This window comes from Trichechus manatus, unplaced genomic scaffold (genome assembly GCF_000243295.1).
Source record: "Trichechus manatus latirostris isolate Lorelei unplaced genomic scaffold, TriManLat1.0 scaffold00027, whole genome shotgun sequence".
Classification (NCBI taxonomy): domain Eukaryota; kingdom Metazoa; phylum Chordata; class Mammalia; order Sirenia; family Trichechidae; genus Trichechus; species Trichechus manatus.
This window is the reverse complement of record NW_004443963.1, coordinates 19,710,656-19,738,563: the sequence shown is the minus strand read 5'-3', so window position 1 is coordinate 19,738,563 and position 27,908 is coordinate 19,710,656. Positions and strand designations below refer to the sequence as shown.

Here is a 27,908-nt window from a genome sequence, read left to right as displayed (position 1 = left end):
GGTAAGGGAGGAGTGAGTGTAGTCTAATCTTTCTAATTCCAGAACTGACTGTGTTTTTGGTCTTGACAGCCAGGTATAAAAGGACTAAATGCAGTTTATAAGGTCGTGGCCCTCAAATGAGTAACAAACCAACTTTCCAATCAAACTGTCCCCAAATGCTTAGTTGAACAAGTTAAAATTCATCTGGTACCAAGAACATAAAGGCCTTTTAAGGGTAGGGGTGGGTCCAACTATGGCCAAAGTGCCCATTTCTTTCCTATCGGCAACGTTAACAAAGCTGAGGCTAAAGTTCTCCTAGACAAAAACCAAGGTGATAAAAACAGGTGCTCTGATTGGCAAAAGTTTACATAATGGCATGTTTTAACCTATGTCTCATCACAATACCACACTAATGGTTTTAAAAAATAACATTTATTATCAATATACTTACCCCAATTTCTTGACATATTCTAAATATCCAATTAGAATTTCATGATAGACTGCAGTCCTCAAGCATTTAGGACGGAAGAAATGAACACTATCGAGGTAAGATATGTATACTCTCCTATACCAAAGGGAGGAGAAACACCAAGTCACAGAATGAGTTCTTATTTATGTGACTAAAAACATATCCCCTCTCTTCTGGGCTCTCTGCTTACCTCACTATTTGTAATGCTCATCACACAGTACTATGGTTAGTTAGGTAAATGACTAGACTATGAACCCTTCTGGGAAGGCAGTGAGTCTATTTCTTTGTTATATTTTTTAGTACCTAGCAGTGCCTGGCACATAGTTATCAGTCAGTACTTGTTCATCCGAATGTGCTTTAGCAGCATTCTTACTCTGGTCTCATACTATTTTGGAGATACATTCTAAACCATATTCTACCCTATTTGTATGACGTTCTCTCAGGTATTTAACACAGCCTAGATTTTAAGCCCATTTTCTGAAAAGTAGTGAGGTTGCTTCCCATTCCCAACTTCAGGCTGCTTTTCATATCCTATATTCATGACAGTAATAACTGTTACTATAGAAGAGCAAAAACTAAGCAGCAACTGTTTTTTTTCTTCCCCCCTCAGTTTCTGTTCAGATATGTCAATACTACAGAAGTTCTATTTACCACACGGACACTTGAGATTTCCAAACCAAGCACACCAAATACTTCTTTGCCCATTAAGCTTTTTCACCTATTACAACTTGAAAATCCAACCAAATTAGAAGGCAGCCATAGGAATCTAAGTAAGTTGTACCTCTGATTGGGTGGAGGGCAGTCCGAGCCATACTCTTGAACATGCATGCCAAAGAAGCACAAGTCAACACCATCAATTTCTTCAAAGGCAAAGAGCGCTTTGGTTCGATATGGGAAGGATTCTGCCATCTCTCCACTATCTACAAACCTACACGATTCAGAGTGGAGGGAAAAACCACCATGTATCTTATTCAGACTGGAATCATCAACAGCGTGAGCACTTGTGGACCCAAGAGAAGGAAGGAGAAATTACTAGATACCTTGCTTTCATGCCTGGTTTGACTTCCACAGTTTTGTCAGAAGCATGAACTACCCGAACAGTGACTTCTCCTGACTCAGGGTGATTCTGTCGCCTCAGAAAGTCATTCACACGATTCTCCAGAAAGGTGCCAAGCCTGGTAGATGGCAACCCTAGGAACGTAAAAGTTAAGCTCAGCAGTTACCAAGGCACAAACTTATTATCAACAGTCTTAAGGTTCAATCTCAAATGTCATTTCTCTTTTTCCAATAAAAACAAGATAACTTGCTAGATTTTTAAAAAGTCAGCAAGGCAGTTAATATTTTTTTTAAAAAATGCAGAACACTTCACAAATTTGTGTACATGTTTACGGAAGGGCCATGCTAGTATCAACTCAACTTTAGCATACGTGCTGCCGAAGCATGCATGACAATAATTTTTAAATTTCATTTTCTCTAACTTTTTATCTTGAAAAACTTCCAATTTTTGGAAGAGTTAAAAGAAATAGAACAGTGAACGCTGACATTCCAATAGTATTTTAAAATAACATTGTTGGACATTCTAAACAACAATACAGGAATCAGAGCAATTTGTAGGCCACATACTACAAAAGCATCTACAAAACTAATTAAACCAAATACTATAATAAGATTATTGATGTTAACTGCCTGTACAATAAAATTTGACCCCCTCCCCTCAAAACTGAAAAGATCACATAAGCCTAAAGCAGGATCTATGACTGGTATGGACAATACAGAGGGAATCACTCAGGGAAAGGCATGTACAGCCCAACATTTCCACATCTGGCCCACATAAGAAAGTGCCCCCAAAAAGGAGAAATGTAGCACTAAGAGAAACACATCTTTCATCTTATAAATCTGTTCCTTGGAAATTTTTCTTTTTCTCAGGTCTAACAAATTAATTTAACGCCAAAAAGTACATTATGGTTCAACATTAAATAGATTGTAGAATAATTTGATTTTTACTCTAGTTAAATAATTTTAAGTAAGGTTGAAGCAAAGTAATTCATTTTGGATTATTTCTTCTTAGTTAAGTTTTGCTAAGATTTACTTGGAAGAATAAAACTTACTTTTAGCAGAAAACTTATTTTCTTTTCTAGTTCGTCCAGTTTTCTTTAAACAGCCATCACAGACAAACCTAAAACATAAACCAAGACTTTGCTTAAACGAAGAAGCACTTAAAGTACCATACACAATAAAATCTACATTCTGAGTAACACTAAAATTCAAAAAGACAATCTTAGGAGAAATATTTCTGAATATATAATAAAAATTCAATGCAACCAACAGACAAAAGAGCTTTCTGAAAAAGATTAATAATTTAACTGAAAAACAGGGAGCGCTATGAAGAAATATGAAGGGCAGAAGAAATAGAAATGGATTATGTATGGAAAGAGGATCAAGGGCTGCAAATTAAAAACAGGGTACTTTAGGACAAATAGTTAAGATGCAAATAAATAAATAAAATTATTCTGGATTAAAAAAGCAAGATGATTACAGTAATAAAGCAGAGTATCTCCAACCAGCTGACTCCTCCGAGGTTTAAAAAAAGACAAGTCTCGTTAACATCCTCACCACTCTAAGTAAGGAGCTCATTAAAAAGGACATTTCAAGACAAGCCAGAGTGAAAATAAAAAAGCAGCCACTAAATGTCACCTACTACAATTTTCTTCAATGTTATTTTCTGGAAATTTGTTAAAATGGAGCCTGGTGGTGCACTAGTTAAAAGCTTGGCCGCAAACCAAAAAGGCCAGCAGTTTGAATCCACCAGGCACTCCTTGGAAATGCTACAGGGCAGTTCTGCTCTGTCCTATAGGGTCACTATGAGTTGGAATCAACTCGATGTCACTGGGTTTCCTGTGACCGCCAAACCAGCATCAACAATCAGGCCAAGAACAGCAGAGGGCAGTGTGGAGTTCTCATTCTAAGGAGAGTCTCTTGATGCCCAGCTCCCACCTTCCTCTGGAACAGAGCTAGGATAAGCCCATTCCTGGAGAGTGAGGAGAGGCCCATAGCAGTAGACGGATAAGTGTAACAGCAGACAAAAATCCACCCGTTGCTATCCAAGTTGCTGATAACCCGCAGCTTGGACAGATATGTGGTGAATACTCAGAAACAGAATCCAAGAACAGGTACTTTATCAGAGTCTGTATCTAGTCATTTTTATGCACCCTGCTGCCTCCTGTTGACAATTATGCTTTGACTATAGCCATGTAACTTATCTCCCTTGAAAAACTGTAAAAATCAGACCTTTATCAAGGTCATCATTTAATATACCATTCACGACATGTTTTCTCGGTAGTAGGAAGAGAGGTGCCCCCTCCCCATCTCTGCATCTCCTAATTTTTCTACTGCAGTATAAATGACATTCAAAACCTGGCAAATTTTTCACTGCATCTAACACCTGCTTACTAGTTTTCAGGTACTAAAGATTTCTTGATAAATCTTAATTACAGAACAATTTAAAAAACAAACAAGCCCATTAATTACACGTCAGTGTTGTCATGTATTCATTAAAAATTAAGATTTGCTGAAAAACCAAAAATTACATGCCACGAAGAAAAAAAGCAGAATACAATATATGTATGTGGATTAAAACAACGCATACAAACTAAAAGGTCTATTTTTATTTCTGAATTCTAGGTTATTTGTAATGTTTTAAAACTGGATTTTAATTATGTTTTCCTAATCAACAATGGATTTGTTGTATTTTTTTTCCTTTTTGGTTGTTACCTATAGAACCAATTTTCAAAGACAGCAACTTTGAAGAAATGACAGTCATGGCAAAGAAGAAATCCTAGAGAAAATACTGCCAGGAACCTCACCCAGTTGGCCAGATGACCTCATGATGAAGGACACAAATCTGATGCATCTTCCTTCCACATTCGGTACATTCGACAAACCTGGAATGCAAGCCCATTCCCAGATTAATCATCAGACTTATAAAAGTCAGAACCCCCAGTGTTTCCCCTGACTTCTGACAATTCAAAAGACAGCCAAGGAGTTGACATGGTTTTTGCTTTTTAAAAGCTCTTTAGTGTTACAGATAAAGCAAATTTCAAAACCAATTAAGTTCGGTTATTAAATGTGAGCATTTGCAATGAGGCTGTGGAAAGGCAGGGAGGAGTGAAAGATCACTGCTGCTGAAACTTCCAGGTGACACTACTCATCTAGTCTCATCTTTGGAACACCTAGAATATGGTACGTCTCAGTGCTCCTTGCTCTTAACAGCCTCCCTACAAACACTATGCCAGAAAAATGCAGGGATCAGACTTCCTGGTGTTCTCTACCAATGCACTGATGTTTGAAAATGCAGAGGATGACAGGGATGAAATACATAGCAGAGAAAAGGTTGTTTAGTGCTGCACTTGGGCCCATAAAACACCAAAACATTATTCAATTTAGTGAAACGCATACTAATTGTAATGTAGATTAACAGCCCTAGTACGTTTCCCACGTTTCTATCAGCTACTTTAGGGTCATGAAGATTTAGCCCACGAATACAGGATCATCTGACTGACCACACAAACGAACAGAGTGAGAAGGAAAGAACCCAAAGTGTACTGAATATTTAAGGGGATGCTACAACTACTTACAGTTCAGGATCCAGTGTGTCATTTTTCCTCTTGGAAAACTGTTCTTTATTTATTGTACTAAAGGAGAGAAGAGGGACACAGTGAGAAGAAGTGTTACAGAAAGATGGAGCAATCTGACTGCTCTAAGCAAAGGGAACAAACCTAAGGCTTCAAATGGATTGTTTAAATCCTCTTAAGAATATATATTGAACAAGTGGGTTCTTGGCTAACACAAAACGAACGTTTATGTAAAGGGATGCTTGTGTTTTGGAAATGACTTTCTTTATAGAAAACCTATTTCCCCTTATAGAAAATGGAGAACTCGGGAAGAACTAGAATATTTGTTCTTTCTTTCCTTTTTAAAATCTTGCCTACCACTCTTGGTATTAGGTGTTTATACCTTTTTATAGTTTAATGTTCCTAGACTGGGCTACCAAAGACGGTACTTACAGTGGGAGGTAAACCACTATTTAAATATAAAACTGTTTTCAAGAGAGTCTAGTCGAGCAGCTTTTTATATCAATAAAAAATCTCAACATTAAGGATACATGTTTTTAGGTTACTTATAGTTACCCAAAAAAAGTAATTTTGAAGGGTAAAAATTCTGTATTTCATAGTACTTATTTTTAAGAATGTCATGTGGCCTCCTATCCTGAACTCTAACACAGCACATTGCTCACAGCCTCACTACGTACAGAAGCTGTCAGTTTTCTCATTCGCTATCCAGACTCCACTTCATTTAACAGGGGCCAACCCTTGACTACTGTTGATTGCTCCTCACAAAATGAGGACATCTCATCAACTACACTGTTTTCTACACAGTTAAGCCAAGAGAGTCATCTCTGGTAATGGCGTTTTCCTGAATGGCCGAAGTTAAAGTGTGGTCTGAAGACCAGCAGCAACAGAAGGATCCGGGGGCTTGTTAGAAATGCAGAATCTCAGGTCCATTACAGACCTGCTCAGTCAGGAGGGGCTTTCTATACAGATATGCACTGTCCTCAAGTTTAGAACACTTGGTAAGCCATTCTACAGTTTCAACTGTAAGGCTGACTGCCCTCCCTACATTAGGAAAACATATACTAGAGTTGATTTCCCTGGTTTAGCTCTTTAAGAATCAAGGATTCTCAGTATCTACTCTATTTCAGTAGTGATAGAAAGGAAAGTACAACTTCAAAACCCAGTTCAGAAATTAACCAGTTTTTCTCTGAAGCTGTTTTTACCAATAACATGGCAATTCCATCATTCCACTTTTATTCTTGTGTAACGTTCTGAGCAGCTTCTGTTTATTATAGCATAAACCAGAAAATATGAACCTGAAAAATATTAAAACTACACTAAACAGTTCTTCCTTCCTAACAAAACAGTCCAAGGCTGATGTATTCCCTAGATAAGCACTATCTAACAGAAAGTTCTCTGAGTTGCCCAATATGGTAGCCACTAGGCACATGTGGCTATCGAGTAGCACTTGAAGCGTGGCTAGTGCAATTGAGAAACAAACTTTAATTTATAAACGGTCATATGTGGCTAATGGCCAACATACTGGACAGTGTAGCTTTAGATCAGATGATTTCTTCCTTAGAAACCTGAACATATCACCTGACTGCAAACTGAGATATAATTCAGCACTTCTCAAAATGATGCAGTTACTTACGTTTGAGGCTGGGAAGGGTCATCCCCCAAAGAAACGCTCTCCCCTTGGATTTCATTGAAACACTTCTCACAGAAATGATACCTGTCGGCAAGAAGGCCATACTGGGGTGAACTGTTCCGTTCACACAACACAGCCAAAGCCAAGCAACGAAGCCACCAATCACAGCAGGCCAAGGAGGGGGACGGGAGCAGAGAGCAGGTCATCAACGGCGACAAGGACATTCAATGATGCAGATTTATGGGCCCCACAGTTTGAATGTTTTTTGTTTTGTTTTTTGTTTTGTTTTTGCAATCAAAGCCAAGTGCAGACAACGACAAGCATGAGGGAGAAAAAAAAAAACACAAAACAAACGAAGAAATGAGGGATTGCAGGACAACAAAAAACATAAAAGCAAGACAGGACAACACAAAGCAGAAAGCCAAGGCAAAGCACAGATTAGCATTAAATATCTCAAATGGGCTCACAAGTAGCAAATGACTACAGCAAATACAACGACAAGTTCACTTACACAGACCCACACCCTTTCATTTCAGTAATGAATGCTACTTTATACAAATCACCAAGAGGAGGAAGAGGGATCAACAGACGGGGGAGGGGAGAACTGCTACTCTGACCACTACCTAATCATAGCAATCACATTTCTCCCCACTTCCAAAACATTAAAAAAAGAAAAAAAAAATTTCATTATGGATGCAGTAGCAGGAAATGATCATTTAAAACAACTGGGGATTGAAAAACGTCAATCGAAGTCAAGTAAGCCACATAAGTAAAAAATGTGTTTTTTCACTGAAATGCCTGTACAAGCAGTTAAAAAAATACTGCCTGGAGCTATTAATCGACACAGCGAGAGAAAGGCAGTAGTATGTGCAGGTCCATGATCACACACATCTCGGTACAAAGAACACTTGTACCGATTTGATGGTACAAATCCCCAAATTGTACAAATATCAAGACTGTAACATGAGAAAACCTTCATGCCAGTTGTTACTAGCTTTCTGAACAAAAGCTGTTTCTAACAATTTGAGTCTTACCTTTCCTAGATTTCAATGAGTAAAAAACTATGGATTCTAATTACTATAAAGCACTGAGAGTGCACATAACTTTTTGTAATTAAAACAAAAGGTTCAAGTGCCTAGGAAAAAAAAAGCTAGAAAATGCATCTGTAGCACACAAGTTCAGCAAAAAACCAACATCATGGGCTTGGAATCATTAAATAAACTGCTTGGCCTTGCTATGACTTTATCAGAGACCCAAATAAAAGAGCGCAAGCTACATACATTAGGGGCTGATTACTGAAAACAGGAGGCAAATCGTGACTGTGAAGATAGATTAGTGAATGTGATTTATGTGACTACAGCGACTGATTGGGCAGGAGAAAATAAGGCAGAAGTGCCTAGTTTATTAGAGCCCTACCATCCTGTCATATGCCAATGTTTGCAGGCATTTTTTGAGTTTCTCCTTTTCACTTGCTTGCCAGAGGCAAAGCAAAACCTATGCAATCCTATTTCCATCACTCCCAGAAGAACCACTTAGAGTTACGCTGCACAGAAAGGAAATATTTCCAAAAAGGTATAGTGGGTTAACAAGCTTTACTTTAAAGTTTTCTGGGTAGTTTTTGGGCAAGGAGATAGCCACCAGCTATTTCATGGACAAGCAGAAAAACTAATTAGTTTGAAAATCTCAGTTTTTTCTGAGGCTGTGGTGAGCTATAATGGTATGATGCAAAGAGACGTGGGGCCTGGGACATAGCCCCACCTCTGCCATCAACTCAAAAGGCCTTGGGTTCCTCCCTCACAGATTTAAGGGCCAAGACACCTGATACAAGGCTACTTTGGTTAGGAAATTTTATACTTCTGCAAACAAAGGCAGAAAGCAAAAAACAGAACTTGTGTTGTACAGTTGTTTTCAAGCCAAGTTACATGTGAACCATGACTGCATGTGCGCTGGTCCATCTGCATGCTCTACCTAGACATGGGACACACATGTTCACGTGTCCACACATGGCTGAGCTTACCTGTTCTGGTAACTGTAGTAAGTGGCATCACGGGGGATTGTGCATAACTGTTTGCCATAGCAACAGAGTGTCTGTGGAGAGAACTCCAACTGCAAAAGAAACCATTTGTTAAATAGCACAGAGGCCTGAAGAACTAGAACAGTTACACTGGCAAATCAGAAACAAAAGTCAGTAATAACTTTGTCCTCATACATGTTAATCAGAAGGCGGCTATTGCAGTTTCCAAGGTAGTTCACAGAACTAAAAACATTCAAGTTTTAAAAAATGTGTTAAAATATCTATAATAGCAAAATTGCCACTTAAACAATTTTTAAGTGCACAATTTAGTTCATACTATTTTATTTCACTGCCCCGAGGTAGGCTTAGCAGTCATATCCCTCCATAACTTACCAAAAAACTCAACAGGACATGTGGAGCTCAACAATGTGAATTTATATGCATAAAACAGCCAGTACATTCCAGGCAATGTGCACACACAGATGAATATGATAAAGTGCTTACAGTCTAACGATACTGTGTTCTAACTGGTCAAGTTTTCAATACAATTAACATCCATGCAAAAAACGTCTCAACAGAAAGTGTAGGAATGTAAACAGCTATTACTGTGGCATCTGCAAGTTAGTATAAACAATGCAGTAAGAGAAAACCCTGTGAGAAGCATCGTATTCTGTTAGCCCAGCCACTACAGTCTAGAAAAGTTAAAGACTGGTCAGAAAGTCATTTCTTACCTTTCTGCCACAACAATAACCAAGGCTTTGCATGACTGGGTCAATTTCTTGTTCAAAGACCTCAGACAGCTTGGAGCAGTATTTGTACACCCGCGATGTCTTCCGATTATACAACCAAGCATTATTGAACATGAGCCAAATGTCATCCACATATTGCCATGGCTCTTGATACTGTCCAGTGTCTAACTTTCTCTTGATGGTAGACAGATCCATGGGGCTCTTCACAATATCAAAGTAATCCTAGGACAAGTGACACCAAACAACATCACTCAAGAGTCTCTGTATTTAAGGCAGGTGGGGTATCATTCTATTATCATCACTAATACTCCAAGTAATACGAAGTCTTTGATCTGTCCATATTCCCAAACAGCTGACTGATGTACATCACCTCTTTCAATCATTAGTATACACAGATACTGAAGCTGCTCAGAGAGCAGAGAGCAACAGAAGTGTCCACTAGAGCTACTACAGACTTTCCGGGCAGCAGGCTGACGGTCTTCGAGGTATCTCTAGGTGTGTCACTGTGGTGTATGTGAGATTAGTTCAAAAACTAAGAAGCAAAGATTCTTAAAATTTTCATACTAGATAAGGGGCCTACAGATGAGGAAACACTGCAGAGAACTTACTTCAGTGATCCATCTATTCAGAGAAAATAGGAAAAAAAGGTTCCTAAATTATTTTCACCCCTGGAAGCACTCTTCTACAGAGATTTTTGGTTGCCATATCCAATACCACTTTAAATCCTCAAATTAAAACTGACCAGTCTGGTGTGAAGGGCAACTTTAAAAGCAGACAAAGTAACTTGGGTCCACCTTTTCTGTCATGATCTATTGCTACTCAAATGATAAAAAACAGACGAGAAACTGTAAGACCCAACAATTCTACTCCGAGGATATACCCAATAAACCTGTATACCTATACAATGGAATATTATTTGGCCACGAAAATGAAGTATAGATTCATGCTACCACATGTAACCCTGAAAACAAGGTAAGTGAAAAGACGCCAGATACAAAAGGTCATATATTTTATGGTTCCATTTATATGAAATGTCCAGAATAGGCAAATCCATAAAGTCAGAAAGTAGATTAGTGGTTGCCTATGGCTGGGGGTTGGGGGTTGGGAAAGGGGGAAGAGTGACTGCTAACTGGTACAGTTTCTTTTTAGGGTAATGAAAATCTTCTAAAACTGACTGTGGTGATGGATGAACAACTTTATGAATATACTAAAAACCACTGAACTGTGCACTTTAAGTTGGTGAATTTTATGGTACGTGAATTATATTTCAATAAAGCTGTTACATTAAAAACAAAACCAGGAGTACCACCACATACTTACAGGGATTCCTAGAAGCTGAGGGTCCACAGGTTGACGAAAGGGAAGGGATTCTGGATCCTGCCGGTAAAGTGCCTCCAAAGTTGGCATCAGTGCCTGTCGTAGTTCTTCTGGTTTGAAAACTTTTAAGAAGAGTACATTTGAAATTAGTATCAATTAAACAAAAGAAGAAAAACCTTCCAGGTTGAACCTCTAAAAGCATCTCAAGAATCACAAAACACAAACTAAGTATTCCCATGGAACTACTACTAAGGGCTCATTTCTAACACCTGAAGCTGTCTGCTTCAGGTGCCGCCTGCAAAACAGTGGGCCTTGTCACCTTTAAATACCCTACATGGCTCAGCTAAATTTTGATCATAAATTCAGTTAAACAGACTTGGCCAAGTAGAAACAGAATCCAAAGCCTTCCAAAAATTTTTGAAGAGACTTCCCAAAGTAATACTCTGGTGGGGGGTGCTGTGGGGGGAAGGTGCAGTCAAACAAGAAGAGAAAGCAGCCCTCATCATGGCATTAGTATATAACAAGTCAGAAATTAGACCTAGTCTTGTCTTATAACTTAAGGAATCAGAAACATCGCCAGAGAACAGTCCCTCATTAAAATGCTTCATGTTTTAGAGCTTCCGACGAAGAGACACTGAACAATTTTAATGGCAAATGTTAGGTTTATAAGTCTAAAAAACAGAACTCAATTGTTATTGCTAAGACAATGGACTTAGCTGATAAATTAAGTTCAAATGTGTTCTCAGTATAATGTTTCAAAAGTGCAGGAAAAATTTGCTGGTGTGTCTCAAATGGAATTAACTTTAGCTATTGTTCAAGAAGCTAGTTGTTAACAGTTTAATTCTGAGCTTTAAAATGTCTGAGCAAGGGCCTTGTTGTTTCTTCTATTTGCAAGTTAACTATCTTCAGAAGGGTATATTTGGTGGTACTTGATATTAAGAGTTTTTTTTTTTTAACCTCAAGTGGGGGGTTGCCGTGGAAAAAAAAATCAGACTAAATCAATGACACAGGCTTTTCTCTCTCTCACACTGGAGTTCAAACAATCTGAGCAAATTTGTGAGATTTTATACTGTTTTAAAGACAGATCCCTAATGGTGAGACTGGCTTTGTTGCTCCTATAACCAAAATAACTCCTCCATGTATACAAACTTAATTTTTAAATGAAAATTATTTTAAAAGCCCTACATTTGATAACACTTTGTGTCTCCAAGAATTAGCAGGCTCAACCTTGAGATGTCTTCACTGTGCCACTTTAAGGGGTCACTGTAGCTACAAGCGAGCCCTGGTGGTACAGTGGTTAAGTGCTATGGCTGTTAACCAAAAGGTCAGCAGTTCAAATCCACCAGCCACTCTGTGAAAACCCTATGGGACATTCTATTCTGTCCTATAGGGTCGCTATGAGTTGGAATCCACTTGACGGCAATGGGTTTGTTTGTTTTTTTCCAGATAGCCACAAGACATTCTAGTCCTATATACTAGTTAGTACATGGATTTCTGCTTGCTCAACTGATCCATTACTTTCTAACAGAATGGTCCAGAGCAGAGACTCCCAATCAGTTTAACCTTGCTAAGTCTTAGTTTTCCTGCCTGTACTACAGAGATCAGTAACATCATAGAGGTGTTATGAAGTTATTCAATGAGACAGTGCAGATACATGGTAGATTGCTTGGCACATAGTAAGTGCTACTATTACTGATATAATATCCAGCATTTTAGTCAAGAATATTATTGAACAATTTCTTTCTTTTAGAAAGAAGTAACTTTCAGAAGTTGCTAACCACCTACCTACCACTCATCCAACCTGAAGAAATGATGGTATGATTCCTTTCCTCCATGCTTAATGAAATCCCGTTAATGTCAGTTACTGAGGCCCAGGAGGCCCAATCCAATTCTACTCCAGGTGTTTAGTTTTTTCCCATCTCCAGGAATAGAGAGCCTAAGACACTTACTCTTCTTCTTTGACTGTCCTGGAGCTGGAGATGACTGGGTGGCTGAGGTACTTGGCTGATCTTCCTCTTCTTTTATTTCAGTCTTTAACTCAGTGCCTCTCTCTTCAGTTTCTGTAGGTTCCACCTTACAGTCTTCTGTTTTAGTCTAAAAGGCAAAGCAGTACTTTTTAGTACTTCCAAGACCCAACTGGGAAGCAGCAAGAGTACTACCACTATGTTACTCTCCTCTGTGCTTATACCTGAAGACCCTATCTGACATAGGACTCAATGGAATGAGATCTAATTACCAGAATACTTATTTTTTTTATAATTGAGTTTCTATACTGAGGTTCTGAGGTCCCCAGGTGGTGTAAATGGTTTGTGATAGACTGCTGACCTAAAGACTGGTGGTTCAAACCCACCCATGGTATCATTAGAGAAAAGACCTGGTGATCTGCTTCCATTAAAGACTACAGCCAAGAAAATCCTATGGAACAGTCCTACTCTGTAACAGATGGGGTCACCATGAATAGGAATCACCTGACGGCAACTAACAACAACAGACTGAGGTCCTAACCAAATCGAAGTAGTAACAGTCTTACTCTCACCTCTGGAATATCCTCTGGCTGAGTATCCACTGGTTCTGGTTGACCCACTTCCATTTTGGCCTCCATTTTCACTTCCTGTGAAGGCTGCTTCTCAGGAATTGTCTGAGAATTCACTTCTGTGCTACTAGTGGATGGAGGGTTTGATGCTTGCCCATCAATGCTTACAGCGGGCTGGGAAAGCTGGACAAGACAGGCATTGAAACACACCAAAAGTCGGTCAATTATACAACCAGAATTTAAAATACGGAACAGGATGGCAGGATTAACCACCTATTTCTAGGCCAGTATCACCGTTTCCCTTTGTAGTGCTTTCACTTACTCTGCCTAGTTCACCCCTTTTAATTAAATTATGCTAAGAACAGGAGATTGAAGGACTTGCAGACGCTGGCTAACTGTATTCAAGCCAGCCAGCAAAAGTTTCCTCAGTAACCATCACTCGGGGGCTATGTGTGAGAGCTGGGGGTTCCTGTGGGAGCTCCTATTCATACAGAAATGGAAGGAAAAAAAAAAAAATAAGGGTGGCTGGCTATCTAACTTTTCATTAGGAAAAGTTTCACCAGTACAGGAAAGTAGGGAGAATAACATAACTAACCGAGTGGCTGTTTGAATCATTATGTTCTAATGGGTACTTCTTTGCACTTACTGAGAATGTAACACTAACTGGCCATTTTTTTCCTAAGCCTTCCAGTAAGAAACCTCATAATGAGAAGTATTTTCAGAAAAACTAGCCTACACAGAATAACACAAGGCAGATAAACATATTCCATTTTGCACTCTGCCCTTCAGAGGCTAGGAAGAACCAGTTGCCAATGAACAGTATTTTATGAGGTAACTGTGACTCATAGGACTTCCCAGTTTACCAACATGACTGAGAACTAAAATATCAGTATTAATGATTAAGGAAAAAGTTCTAAGCTTCGACACATAGAGTTCTATCAGTAAGGATCCAACTATTAGTGAGTTTGGATTTCTGCTATATAAACCAACCTCACACAAGGAAGTTACAAGTTGTTTCAAGCCCGTCATTCTCTCATCTCAGATCATGATTTTCTAACACAGGGCCACAGGGACTCATAATTCCATGTGATTTTTTCATTACCTCTGAGCACTAGAGCTCATAATGTTTAAAAAAGATTCTTTAAATTTATATCAAATTCATGGAGCACACTAAGTGATACAGGAAATAAGCAGCAGAGGGACTCTCTCCTTCAGGTCTCAGAATACAACATGAAACACACCATGGTCAAAGTCAGACCCAAACTAGCCATCTCTGAGAGTTCCTTCTATGCTAGCTACAGGAAGAAAAAAAAGGAAAAGCAAGTCCTTAACTAAAAAGCGATTCCAGTCTAACTGGTGAGACAACAAAAAGAGATGAAACAAGAGAGAACAGAAATAGCACAGAAGTAATGTAACACTACAGTACAGTTTAAATGATTCCGCCTAGACCCCAATCTCTGCTTACTGGAGTTGCAGGCTGTGGAGGCAGCAATGGTGCCGTTGGGGTGGGAACAGAGGCTGCTGTACTCTGCTGTGATAGTGGCTGCTGCTGGGGCTGGTCAGCTGAAGGAGCAGCAGGAAGTGAAGGCTGTACTTGGGGAGGAAGTTGCGTTGTTGGTGGGGTAGGCGTCTGCCTTGGAGGGGGATGGAGAGCCTGGGACTGCGGCCCAGGTGGCATGGCTGGAGGAGTAGGAACAGGGGCTGGAATTGCTGCTGCTGGTGGCTGCTGAGCCCCTATGCTTGGAGGTGTGTGGTGAGGGGTTGGGGTACGGCTTGGTACAGGAGATGGTGAATTCTGATGCAGGGCTGGTTGAGGGAGAGTGGCGCAATGGATGTGACTCCCTTGAGACCCTGGAGGCATTATAGGGGAGTTCACTGGGCAGGAAGAACTGGACATTTGTGCCTGTTAAAATGAAAAACAAAACAAGACGTCAATTTAGAACAAAATTAAAGACATTTTCACATATGCAGGTTATGTGCATTTAGGACACAAACTGATCAGACAGAAACTGGCAATGCCCCTACTGCAAAATGTGTCAAAAATTCTTGTTATCAGGGCCTATGTTTGGATAACACAACCAATATAGTACTAAATGAAGTAGACATCAAGCCATTTAGCAGGATGACCTCAGCCACTGCAGGGCCATGGGAGAGGTAAGGACATAATCTTCTGAGACCTTTCTATGCTCTCTTTAGCCAGTTCTTCCTGTACATTGCAGTTCTCACTAAGATTTCATTTTAAAAAGGACGTTCACTACTTAAACAAAAAATAACAGTGAAAACCATCAATTTAACCTATTTTCTAGTTTATAACAGTTCACACCATTGTTATGCCACAGAGTAATCTCTTCATGTTCAGAATTCCATATGTCCATAATTGTTCTCATTTAAAACAATAAAAAAATCATCTGCTATCACCCACTATTTGCTGTCATACTTCCCTGTAAAAACTTGGATCAAGACAAGTTTCAAAAACCACGAAAAATGTCAACAATCCATTTGTGAGACATACTTGAGACACTGGTGCTTGACCACTGGACTGCCCCAAAGGCATGTTCGATACATTCATTCCCTGTGTTGAGAACGGAGTTTGGGGAAGGAATTGGCTCTGGCTGGAAGGCTGCTGCATGCGAGGCCCATAGCCCATAGGCTGCAAAAAAAAACAGCACCAAACCACGTCATCACACTGTTAATCAACAGCAAGAATCACCCAACTGCTTCGGCCTGGCCTGCTGTCAGGCTCAGTGAGCAGAGAAGGGAAGAGAGGACAATAGGTGAAGGGTGGGAGGGAAGGGTGAGGAAAAGAAGAAAGTGGTGGTGAATAATTGACTTTCCTGCCAAGACAATGGAGAACAGCCTCACAGCTTACCTAAGCCTCCTAGCCTCCTCAAGAAACAACAAGTAGGCAAAGACAAGTGCAAATTACGTTGGTGCACAAATGCACCTGGAACTCTGCTAAGAAATGGGTTAACTGATTACATGCACACCCTGTTAAGTGAGGAGAGTCAAACAGTTCCATGAGCTCCCTGCTCATGTTGGTACTATTGTTACAGCACAAACTGCAAGACTCCAGAATGGGTACAAACAAGTAAAATCTTCCAAGATGTGGCCAAACCTGGTAGCATTCATGGTCTACAAATGCTCTAAGGACTGCAACGTTTCATTTCTAAAACTGCCCTAGACAAACCCAAGCTTTTTAATAAAGGAAGGAAATGTGGAGTTTCAAAGGCTAAAAACTTTACAATCTAAGAAAAGCATTTGTCTATAGATTAAAATAATGACTACTAGGACTCCTTACTAAAATGACAGATTGGTAACAAGAATGCTGGATAATCCCAAAAAGGCTCAAAAACTGTCGAGGTACCAGTTAACTATGATGGACAGGGTGAGGGTTGGGACCAACAAGGAGAACCAGATGGCTGATGCTCAGAGTTCCTCCTCTCACAGTCTCCAGAACCAGGAAACTGCCCCTCCATGCCCTTGCAAAAGACGGTTCACTCTGTGTGGAGCTTCTGGGTTTGGGTAAGTCAAACATTAGGGAAGAGAAGTAACTGCGTCCAAGTGTGCAGGTTACAAAACAGTGAGACCGCAAGGGCAGGGGGGTGGCTGCTTTTGATCAGCTTTCTAGTACTCTGATTTTTAAACTATGAATGCTTTAGATGTAAATCTTTCTTTTAGTGTTTATTTTACATGAATTAACACATAACAGGTTTATCAGAGTTCTTAACTGTATCGGATCCTACACGATATAGCCTTTAGAAAACTGTTTTTCCATTTAAAGCCATGAACAGCTTTCAAGCCATTACATGAATTATTAAATTATTGCCTATATAACATTCCAATTTACAGATGTACCATAATTTAGTCAAAATGAATCTTCTAATTACATTCAGGATATGGCCACTGTTTCATTATGTAGTATAAAATCCTTATTGTGCATTTTTTCATACTATTCCTTATAGTATCTTAATGATTATTTCTATAGAATAAATTTCTAAAAACTGAATTTCTATGTTAAAAAAATAAGCAAAAAATTAAGGATTTTAGTATTCACTACCTAATTGTGGTATACAATTTAGTTTTCTCCACTCTACTTCTTTTAGAATAACTATTTTCATCTCCGAAACACATATATGCATTTGCTCATGTCTATGTCAAGGGTCAAGTACAACAGAACTGCAAAAAGAATCAGGTCATCAATAAGTCACTTATAGTTTACTATTTAAATATGAGAATTTTTGTTTATGTAGTAGAAACAAAGAAAAAAAAGATATTTTAAATGTTTATACCATCAGATAAAGGCTAAACAGATTACCCAGAGAAGTCAAACTGACCGGGTTGAGAGCTCCAGGCTGCGCCAACTGTCCATGGTGCTGAAGGGGAGAGGTTTGCCGGGGTCCTATTGGGGGCTGGGCCATACTCATCTGGCCAAATTGATTCAAACCTGTGAATACACGCACAATATTAGATCTCAACAGCCCCATGGAATTAGAGAATGAAGGGCGGAGTTCTTTTTTCTGATTTGACATCATTTTATCACAGTGAATGAAGGCCACTGTTAATTCACATATGGTTTCTTAATCCAAGTTAACACTTGTCAGTAAATTCCACCTAGGCCAACTGTAAACGGATGCTTGATCGTTTAAGGTCATTTGCCTCTGGCTTCTCAAGTAGGTGATTATGATACTTGCTGCTCGTGTAACGCGGCAACCAGGGGGCAGGTAGAATCCTGTAGTACACCAGAGACCCTCTTAAAAGAACCATGGTAGGGCACAAAAGATTTCTTTCACAGCTTACCAGGTGGAGTTATCCGGGGCATCATCTGGTTTGGCACACTGCCACGGATCATAGTTGGATCAGGTAAAGGGCCATCTAGAATAGAAAAGAGGGTCAAAAAAGCATGTATGAGCCAGATGCCCTCTCTTTTAAAAACAAACAAAAAACCCCACAAAATATCTTTTAACGTATCTGGGAAAATTCAGCCTGACTCTCAAAAGAATAAAGCACTATATTAGATAGCGGCCTGAAGAAAATGTTAACTTCAGGAAACAAAAAACATGCCTCCAAATAATCTGCCCTTAGTACATTGCTTTACAAACCAGGGTGCTTTCACAGTGTTCACAGGAAGAGAATGCAATATCTAAAAGTGAAAATGAAACTACTATTACTACTCTGTCAAATTTATCATTTCTTTTTTTATGGTTTGGTTTTATTTTCTGGATGTTTCTGCAAAAAACATTTCTGACTGGTAGATTCAGCTTATTTCAAGAAAATATTGAAGAGAAATATTGTCTTATTACTTTTAAATTTTTTATTATAATTTTTGTTTTAGTCATCATATCTTAATGTTTTGGAGAAGACTGTGAAGGCAGACTACCTAGGTTTGAATCCTGGCTCTGCCACTTCACTGTGAGATCGTGGATAAGTTAGTTAAATTCTCTACGCCTCAGTTCTTCATCAGTAAAATGGGGCTCACAGTGCCTACACTGATAGACTGCTGGTTCTCTCAAAAATCTACTTTTCATAGCTATCATCTGTGTACTGACTGGATTCTTGTTCTTTTCCATTTTATTTTGCAGCTTTTTAAATCTTTCATATAAGTTTTGATTTTTTGTTGCTAATATGGTTTTTAAGATCAGTCAGCATAGTGGCTGCAACAGTGGGCTCAAACACAGTAACAGACTGTGAGGCTGGCGCAGGACAGGGCAGTATTTCGTTCTGCTGTACACAGGGTTGCTATGAGTCGGAACCGACTTGATGGTATGTAACAACAACAGTACTCCCAGCTTCTTTCTTATCCCATTTATCTTTTCTTTTGTGTAGAAATTTTTTCTTCCAAAATTTTTCTTTGTTTTCTGCAATAATTCTTCAAATGCTTTTTCTACTATGCTAATTATGACTTTTCCTTGCGTTTAAAAATTTATCTCTGAACAGGGGGCAGCCTTATCTGGGTATGTTTGCTCAGTAGTGTAGGTGGAATTGTCACTTTCTCAGCCACAGCCTGTCCTTTACCTTTAAGTAGAGAGTTCTGATGCTTGGCTAGATCTGGCCAGTTTTCCAACTACTGGATATAATACAGGGAATGTGCTAAGGACGCCTCAATTAGATTAGTCTAATGTACAGATGTATGGTTGCTTTAGCAATGAAATACTGGAGAATTTTTAGGATGTTTTGAATGTTTTAATAGTATAAATTATGCTACTATATTTTTGTGCAACTGTACCATTACTGCTTGAAATTAAATTCTTAAAAACCAAAACATTTAAAAAAAAAAAAAAAAAACGGGGGAGGGTGCAAGTTTTTTGCATAGATTCTAGATATGTTTACATTTATTTAATAGCTATTTCATATTGATTCTGCTACTTCTTTTGTATCCTCTGCCTGGTTTTTCTTCTGGTTTTTTATTTTTCTCTCAAGTAATAACATTAAGGACATTAGTACCTTTAATTTTATATTTTCTTCAGTATTCTGTGTAATACTCTTGTTTTTAAAACTCTTGCTTCTTCCATGATTAACTTCTGTGTATGGGATACGGTGGTATTGTTAGGTGCCACCAAGCTGATTTTCGACTCGTAGCGACCCCATGGGATATGGTAGGGATCTCATTCTAAGAAATGTCAGATTTAGTATAAGCTAAAGGCCAATATATATACTTAAGGCTACGGAGTTCCACTAATATTTGTTGTCCCTGCCTGCATCAGTACCATACTGTAATACAATTTAATATCTGACACAATATATACTTAACTCAAATTTCACCCGGAAGCAAGTAAATTCTACTAAATTCAAGTATCCCAAATGTGTCCACTTATCTCTATACCCTAGTTCAAACTGTCGGTACTGAAGCCATCTCACCAAGTCTAGACCTGACTTTCTCATTTCTGGACATTTGTTTGCCCACCTACTCTTAATTACACTCGAAAAATACTTGCATTTTTCTTTACCAGTGGGCCTCCATATGTGCTGTTCTCTCTGCCAGGAATGCTGCTGCTCTTTCCAGTAGTTTTCACTTCATGACCAATCAGAAAATAGTATCTGTATGGCACACTACAATTAACAAATGGGGCTGCTAAAGGCCAACAACAACCAATTGTTCTCCATTTTAGTATAGTGAGGGCTGAGGGGATCAGCCTATCTAGAATCCACTGATAACCTAAAACTTGGTATCTGCTGGCTCAGATGGCACTTCCTATAGGTAAACAGCTTTCCTTGACCTAGTCCGCATCACAGCCTTTCAATACCCTGTGTTCTTTCTCATTATTGTGTGCTCACTCTGTATTTCACTGCTTGGAACCTAGTTAAGAAGTCAATGAATCAGGCAATGCATAATAATCTTAATTATCTGTTTAATTCAACTTGAGAATAACCAGAAAGCCAAAGATGTCAAGATACAATTTTAAACGATGCTTCTAAAAAACTAAATGGTCTTTAGCCTTGGGATATACTGTGTAAAGAGAGTTGCAGCATAAGTAACATCTGTGTGTAGGAAGAAGGAAAGCCTCTGTGGAGCCCCAGAATCTGGTCAGCCTACAAACGTGCAAGCCAGTGAGTGCCCACGAAAGCCAGGGTCTCAGGAGAAAGTTAAAGTCTATGGAATTTTATGAGAGAATAAATCATAAAAACCATGGAAATCTATGAAAGAAGAGTATCTTGGGCTCTAAAAAAACAATGCCAGGTTTATCAAGAAATGTTACGTACCAAGCCTAGGAATCAGCTAGTGTTTTTATTAGCGGATGAATTATTTTCTTTGCAAACGCAGAGTCATTCGCAAGCTCTAGAACAGCTATAAAAGCTTATGAAAATTAATGAATTTGGTTACAAACCATTTTCTCGCCAATTTCTCCCCAACATAAATGTAAGAAAAAACACTTACTAGAAGTCATTCCTGGCTGCGGCTGTCCCATGTTAGGCCCTGGATTCATGGAAACTGGTACCATGCCTGCAGCATTTGGTAGCATGCTCTGTTTCTGTAGTCTAGTCCTTCGTTTTTCTTCTAGTTCTTTCTGGATTTTATAGATCTTTTCAGCTAGCAGGTGGTAGTATTCCGCCTACATTTTTGAAGTAAAATAAGAGCGATGAAGAAAAAGAGAAACTACCACCAGGTAACAGAAAAAATGAACTAAAAATAGATAATTAGGTTAAAAGAGGTAAGCAGAAACTAAAAGTGGAAGAATCTAATCTACTTCTTAAATCATTACAAATATGGCTCACGTTTGAACAATCATGTGACCAGCAGCTTTATTATGAACCTACACAATAAATCAGGACCTCTCAAACTAGGTTTACTAAGTATATCCTGGCAATTCACAGGATATGCAACAGTATGCTACATTTTTAAGAGAGAATTTAAAAAGAAAATTCAACTGATGTTGAGAAGTGGGACTATGACTTGAGATGAATATACTAGGCGGCTGATTCACCATATACTAGTGAAAACAGCACAGAGCTGGTTTCTAGGTTGACAAAACGAAAACCAAGATAAAGTGCTACATGAGTGCACTGCATTAAGAGGACAAACCTAAGATACTTCGTGACGTACACTTTACGACAACTGCTTTCTGATCTTGACCAGGTGACAGTGAAGAATGAGACAGGATAGCTAAAAGGTCCCTTTTCTGAAACACAGTATTACTTGTAAATGCTAAAGAACAGGATAAATTTAAACAACCAGAATAAGTCCACTTCTGACTGTATATAGAAAAGAAAAAACAGATGCTCACTCGATTATTTGCAGATTCATACATGTCCCCTTCTACTTTCCGAGCATATGCAACTAGGTTTTCCATCCGTCTGTCTTTTAAAGCAGCAGGATCCGGAGTAGGAAATATGGCTTGAACACTGGGAATAGAAGAACCTATCACTGTAGTATCAGCTTTTCACTCACATCATAGAACCATACAATCCTTTAAACACTTCATTGTTGTTTTGCCATTGAGTCGATTCTGACTCTTATCGACCCTATAGAACAGAGTAGAACTGCCCCATAGGGTTTCCGAGGTTGTAATCTTTATGAAGCAGATCACCAGGTCTTTTTTCCCACAGAAATGCTGGTGGGTTCTAACTGTCAACCTTCTGGTTAGCAGCTGAGTGCTTAACCATCGTGCCACCAGAGCTCCTAAACTTTTCACTATACTGTATCAAAGTATAATAGTATACTAAAAGTATAGTTTAATTAAAAGTAGAGTTTATTTTTTATTATATTAAAAAACTAAAATATTAGTATTTTCTCATTTTTATATAATAAAACATATTGGGTAAAAGAAAAAACAATGCATAGAGGGGGGTATGCTCAAATACAAAACAATACTAAAATGAAATTGTCTCCTTGTGCTGAACAGAGAGTTTCGTGATCAGAATATAACAAAAGACTCCATAAATACATTCGGTGGTACCTGTCACTCTAAAGGTACTGCAAAAAATTATACTGTGCTAATATTTCCATAAAGGAAGTGAGGGAACCTGACTTTGTCTTATCATCAAATAACAACAGCCTTCAACTCTTTCTACTCTCTAAATTTCCTCAGCTAATTTAAATAAATCCTAATAAACACTACAAAATCTTAAAAGATCTAGAACTTTTAAGTGGAGGTGGCAAAATGCATAATGATTCTGCTAGATTAAAAGTGTTTTACTCTCTAGCAACTCCTTTTAAAACTGTAGGCGCTAGTGTTCCTTAAGATTGACAAATATGACTTTGAGCCACTAATTTTATCATCTGGACAACCCATGTTCAGTTATACAGTATGTTAAGGAACTAGATGGGGAAAATAGAAATGGAAGTTTAGAAGAATACTCGAGTTGGTAGAAAATACACAATCTTATAATAAACTTTTAAAGCCAATCATATGCTCTATACCAAATAATCTATTCTCTCTGTACATTAAATAAAAATTCCTAAACACTTTGTCACAAAAGTAACAGTTTGTTTTGGTTATTCCTTATTATTCATGTCATTAAAACCTCTTGAGTTTTGTTGTCAAATTCTCTATCTAGTGCTATCATTTTAGAATGTAACATAAAAATAAATTAAGAAGCTAAAAGCTAGGCTACATGGTTCCAAGTCAGTAACAAATATGCATGGAATAAAGGAGACCCCTCTATTAAGTGGAGGAAGAAAGACTGCATTTTCCAAGAAAAATATACTGCACGCTGTTCAGAAGCTTAAGCTCTACAATCAAAAGATCCAAGCTCTAACTTTCTGATCTTGGGTCCAATTACATTTTGCCACTCTATATGGCCTCTTTTTCTTTATCTGACAAGAATTCTTTTGATTAAATAAGACAGTGATCTATGAGGCAGAGTGCCTGGCACACGTCAACTTTACGACAGTGGTTTCATAAACTGCGGGCATGTGCACATTTGGAGGACCACAGACCACTGTACCTGATTCAACTTGTCAATATAATAAAAGCTTTACCAGGAATAACAGAAAAGGATGTTGCCACTGTCAACATTTTAATGAGCTGATGCCTAGTTTTTCTTTTAAAATATGAGTTTTGCAAAGACAGTGGCACTAAAATGAATAATTATTAAATAACACACCAATTACTAATTATGTGCCTGGCACTAGGCAGAAATAATATTTCACACACTGTTAAAGCTGAAAGACTCCTACAAATGACAGTGAAGAGAAAGACTGAGAAACAAGAGGCAGAGAATGGGAAGCAAGAAAGCGACAGCAACAGAAGTGTCACCACCAACAACCAGGCTATGGAAAAATCAATAACATGCCTCTGGTGGTTAAGTGCCCAGCAGAGTGAAAGAAATGGTCATATGTCAACTCTTTATCAATAAAACATGTCCACATCTTACAGTTTGTGAACAAGATGATTTCGAAGGTCCTGAGTAATATCTTCATGCCACTGTTTCCGAATTCCAGTACTGGATGGTTGAGCTGCTGTTGGCATAGGACCCAGAGAGGCCACACTGGTATTTTCATTGATCATTGGGCTTTAAAAAAAGGAATCATAGTTTAGTGAGGAAGAGTAGGAGAAAGAACATCTCGTTTAACTATAGCTGACAGTGATTTTTGCATTGGAGCCAATACACTATGAGGAATCTATTTACATACATAAAGACGTCTGAGTGAAAATAGTGTGTGACCACATTTTTGAAAAGTGTGTATGTGTTTGTACTTGCGTGAGGGTAAAAGATAAACCTACTGCATCTCTTTATGTGGACAGGAGGATGAAGCCTTGTGTGTTATAAATTAGACCTAAGCTGAAACTTTGATACAACTTATCTCAGGAAACTCCTTAGGTAATGGGATAGAAAAGACTCATTGCTTAGCAGCTGCAACCTTATGACTTCCTACTGTATTTGGTAAAGTGTAGGTTACCCCAGATAACTGACACAATTTCAAATTAAGGCTGTGCCTAAAGAAGGGACCCGAACAGCCTATTTGCCTTCATTCATCAAGAATATCTTCAAATTGTGAAAAGTAAATAAACACAAATATGGAATTCTAAACAAATATTTGAAATGTGACATAGGGACAACTCAAGATAAAACTTACTTTTGAGAATTTATGGCTGAATGCAACATCGAGTCAGGAAGAAGATTGGGTGTTTGAACCCCTACACCACCATTTACTCCCATGGGACTAGCACCTAAGTCAAAACAATACAAAAAACAAGAGAGGATATTTTAAATACCAGTAACAAAAAAAAAGGAAAAAAGAAAAAGCTACGAAAATACTAGAAGAAAACATTACACAGAATTTTTACCCTCTCAAAGTTAGAACTCAAAACTCAGAAGCCATCAAGAACATCTATAAATTCAGTAGCTAATATACACAAAGAGACAAATGACAAGTCAGAAAAAAATCAGCAACACAAATAATAACTATCAGCAATATAATAGCAACATATATCTAAAGATTAATACACAAGTACCCATACAAATCTGTAAGGAAAAGATGAAAAACCAAATAGGAAAGTTAGGTAATTTACAGAGAAAAAAATACAATAGCTTAACGACCACAAAAAAGAAAAGCAACTATGCTCAACTGTATTCACACTTAAAGTAAAACTTGAAACAATATTATTTTTCATGTCTTAAACTGTCAATACTTTTAAAGTGTGAGAATACCAGGTACTGAATGAGAAGAATATGGGGGAAAAAACATTTCAACCAAAATTCATTGGTGTGTAAACTAATACCAACTCTTGGGAGGGCTATTTGGCAACTGCTTAACAAAGACAAAAAAAAAAACCAAAAAAAAACAAAACTCATGCACGTATTCTTTCACTAAAAATTTCCACTTCTGATCATTTGTTTTACAGTTATACTCATACGTATAGACATGTATAATGATGTCAAAAGGAGCAAAACACTAGAACCAAACTATCTAGGGATTTGAACTATATACATGCCTATGCTTTCATAAGCACAAAAAATTTACGTAAGGACATAAGGAACTTTTAAGTACAGCGACCTCCAGAGAGGGGGGTGAGAAGCAGTGTTTGGGACAAGAGGAAGATTATTTTCTACTGAACACTCCTAAATGGTCTGAACAATTCTATGTGTACACACTGCTTCTTCAATTAACAATTTTAATGAAAATTAAAACTAAAAACAGCCAACAGCAACATTAACACTAAACCAAACTTTCATGTGGTTCAAAACTTTTTTGATACCCAAGTCTACTAATATACACTTGAAGTTATTTTAGTTAAAAAAAAAAAAAAAACAAGAACAAAAACAAAACAAAACACCTTCCCACCAAAATGCAAATAATTTGCAAATTTTTAAGCAATGTTTAATGAAGAAAAATATTGCTGGCTTATTTCATCCATACTCCCTAAAAGCTTAGGCAGAACTTTCCTTCTGAAGGCAGCAGGCCAGCTCTATGAAATGGAGTTGCTGGAAGTGGCCTTTTTGAAATATAACTATGTCGTACTCAATTCTGTCTCTGTAAACAGTCTATGTGTAGATAATCCTTTTCGGAAAAATAATGTACCCTTAACACAGATTTGTTTTATTGACGGCAAATAAAACAGTGCAATGAGGTAAATAAGTGAGTGCATTATATGTGAATTTGCTTCTCTTACCGCCTTCTGATGAAACATGAAAACATAGCAAAACACTCTCGCCCAAGCCTCCAGGTCCGTTTAATATTCAGCATACGACTGCCAGCAACGGCACAATCATAACTTGAGAAGGACCACCCCTACACAGGCTAGCATCTAAGACCACAAAAGAGTGAGCATTCACTTGTGAGTTCAAGAGTGTAGGAAGTCAGACATTGCTTGCCCTGCCAGACTTGGTCAGGAGGAAATGAACAAAAACAGAATTAAGAAGGCAGGAGGGGACAGGAAAGCTGATGACAGGGAACCCAAGGTTGACAAGGGACACTATAGACATGTTGTGGGGTTGTTAACCAATGTCATAAAACAACATGTACTGACTATTTAATGAGAAACTATTTGTTCTGTAAACCTCCATCTAAAGTACAATAAAAAAAAATTAAAAAACGACAAAATAGAATTAATGGCACCAAAAATTAGTGATGCTGTATTTCTGTCGAAGCTCTAGGAGAGATCCCATACCAGTAAAATCTTAGTTTACAGAATACCTGAATTAAATAGGAAACTAGAAGGTTAAGAACATGGTCACCGAGGGCTTACATTAAAAAGCTCCAATTCTGAAATAAATAAAAAATGAATTCCAGGCTCCAGAAGGGATTCCTCTTCCTTTCCTTGCTACCAAGTCTTTGTAACCTGACATTAAGTAATGGAGATACTGTAGCTTTGTCTACTTAACTTGCGTGCCCAGCCTGACTAGATGAGGTTTCAAAGTAAGGACCATGGCCCTGTTTCTTCAGCATATAGCACAGCTGAATGAATGCTGCTTACCATTTGTTCAACTGCCCTTGTCTACCACAGGTACCTGAAATGTTTAACTTGTGAGACTGTTCCAGCACTACAGCCAGTTCTGCCACAGTGGGAGACACATCTGTAATCCCAAACTGTGTACCTATTTTCCCAGAGAAGTATGGCTACAAATGTTAGCTTGGGCTCTTTATCCGGTTACCCAGTGCAGGTATCCCCTGCTTTTGGGAAGTCTGCTTTACGCCACTTCACTTTTACAAAACACCTACATTAGTACCTGTTTTTGCTAGATGAAAGAAAACCGAAGAGGATTTTCGCATTTACAAAAAAAGGCGAAAAGTAGAAATAGCGCTCAGCATTTGTTTTGCTCAGTGTTTTAGAGGGCTGTTAAAGAGGCAGTGTGCACACTCCCGCCCACACCCCCCAGCAGCAAGAGTGGTGTCTCTATCTGTAGGACTCATCACTCATGTTATGAACTCTGTCCCCCCCAAAATATGTGTCAACTTGGCGAGGCCATGGTTCCCAGTACTGTATGACTGTCCACCATTTTGTCATCTGATGTGATTTTCCTATGTTATAAATCCCACCTCTATGTTAATGAGGTGGGATTAGCAGCAGTTACGTTAACAAAGCAGGACTCAATCCACAAGATTAGGTTGTGTCTTGGGTCAGTCTCTGCCTTAGGCTGGGTTCTCTAGAGAAGCAAAACCAGTAAAGTGTATAAATATATATACAGAGAGAGATTATATCAAGG

The 27,908-nt window shown here is 38.4% G+C and overlaps 1 protein-coding gene across 1 annotated transcript in view; it reads right to left on the bottom strand.

Moving 5' to 3' along the window:
• EP300 (E1A binding protein p300) overlaps positions 1-27,908 on the bottom strand; it is an 85,243-nt gene that overhangs the window by 8,586 nt on the left and 48,749 nt on the right. The window contains exons 7-26 of the mRNA XM_004373894.2: positions 24,838-24,931; positions 24,135-24,272; positions 22,043-22,160; positions 21,196-21,370; positions 18,120-18,194; positions 17,657-17,766; positions 15,835-15,972; positions 14,788-15,225; positions 13,326-13,505; positions 12,739-12,883; positions 10,793-10,911; positions 9,455-9,694; positions 8,727-8,815; positions 6,713-6,793; positions 5,083-5,139; positions 4,312-4,389; positions 2,557-2,624; positions 1,489-1,639; positions 1,230-1,376; positions 431-544 (exon numbers count right to left, since the gene is read on the bottom strand). Of these exons, the coding sequence (XP_004373951.1) occupies positions 431-544; positions 1,230-1,376; positions 1,489-1,639; positions 2,557-2,624; positions 4,312-4,389; positions 5,083-5,139; positions 6,713-6,793; positions 8,727-8,815; positions 9,455-9,694; positions 10,793-10,911; positions 12,739-12,883; positions 13,326-13,505; positions 14,788-15,225; positions 15,835-15,972; positions 17,657-17,766; positions 18,120-18,194; positions 21,196-21,370; positions 22,043-22,160; positions 24,135-24,272; positions 24,838-24,931 (2,755 nt within the window). The remainder of the gene's footprint in view (positions 1-430; positions 545-1,229; positions 1,377-1,488; positions 1,640-2,556; positions 2,625-4,311; positions 4,390-5,082; positions 5,140-6,712; positions 6,794-8,726; positions 8,816-9,454; positions 9,695-10,792; positions 10,912-12,738; positions 12,884-13,325; positions 13,506-14,787; positions 15,226-15,834; positions 15,973-17,656; positions 17,767-18,119; positions 18,195-21,195; positions 21,371-22,042; positions 22,161-24,134; positions 24,273-24,837; positions 24,932-27,908) is intronic.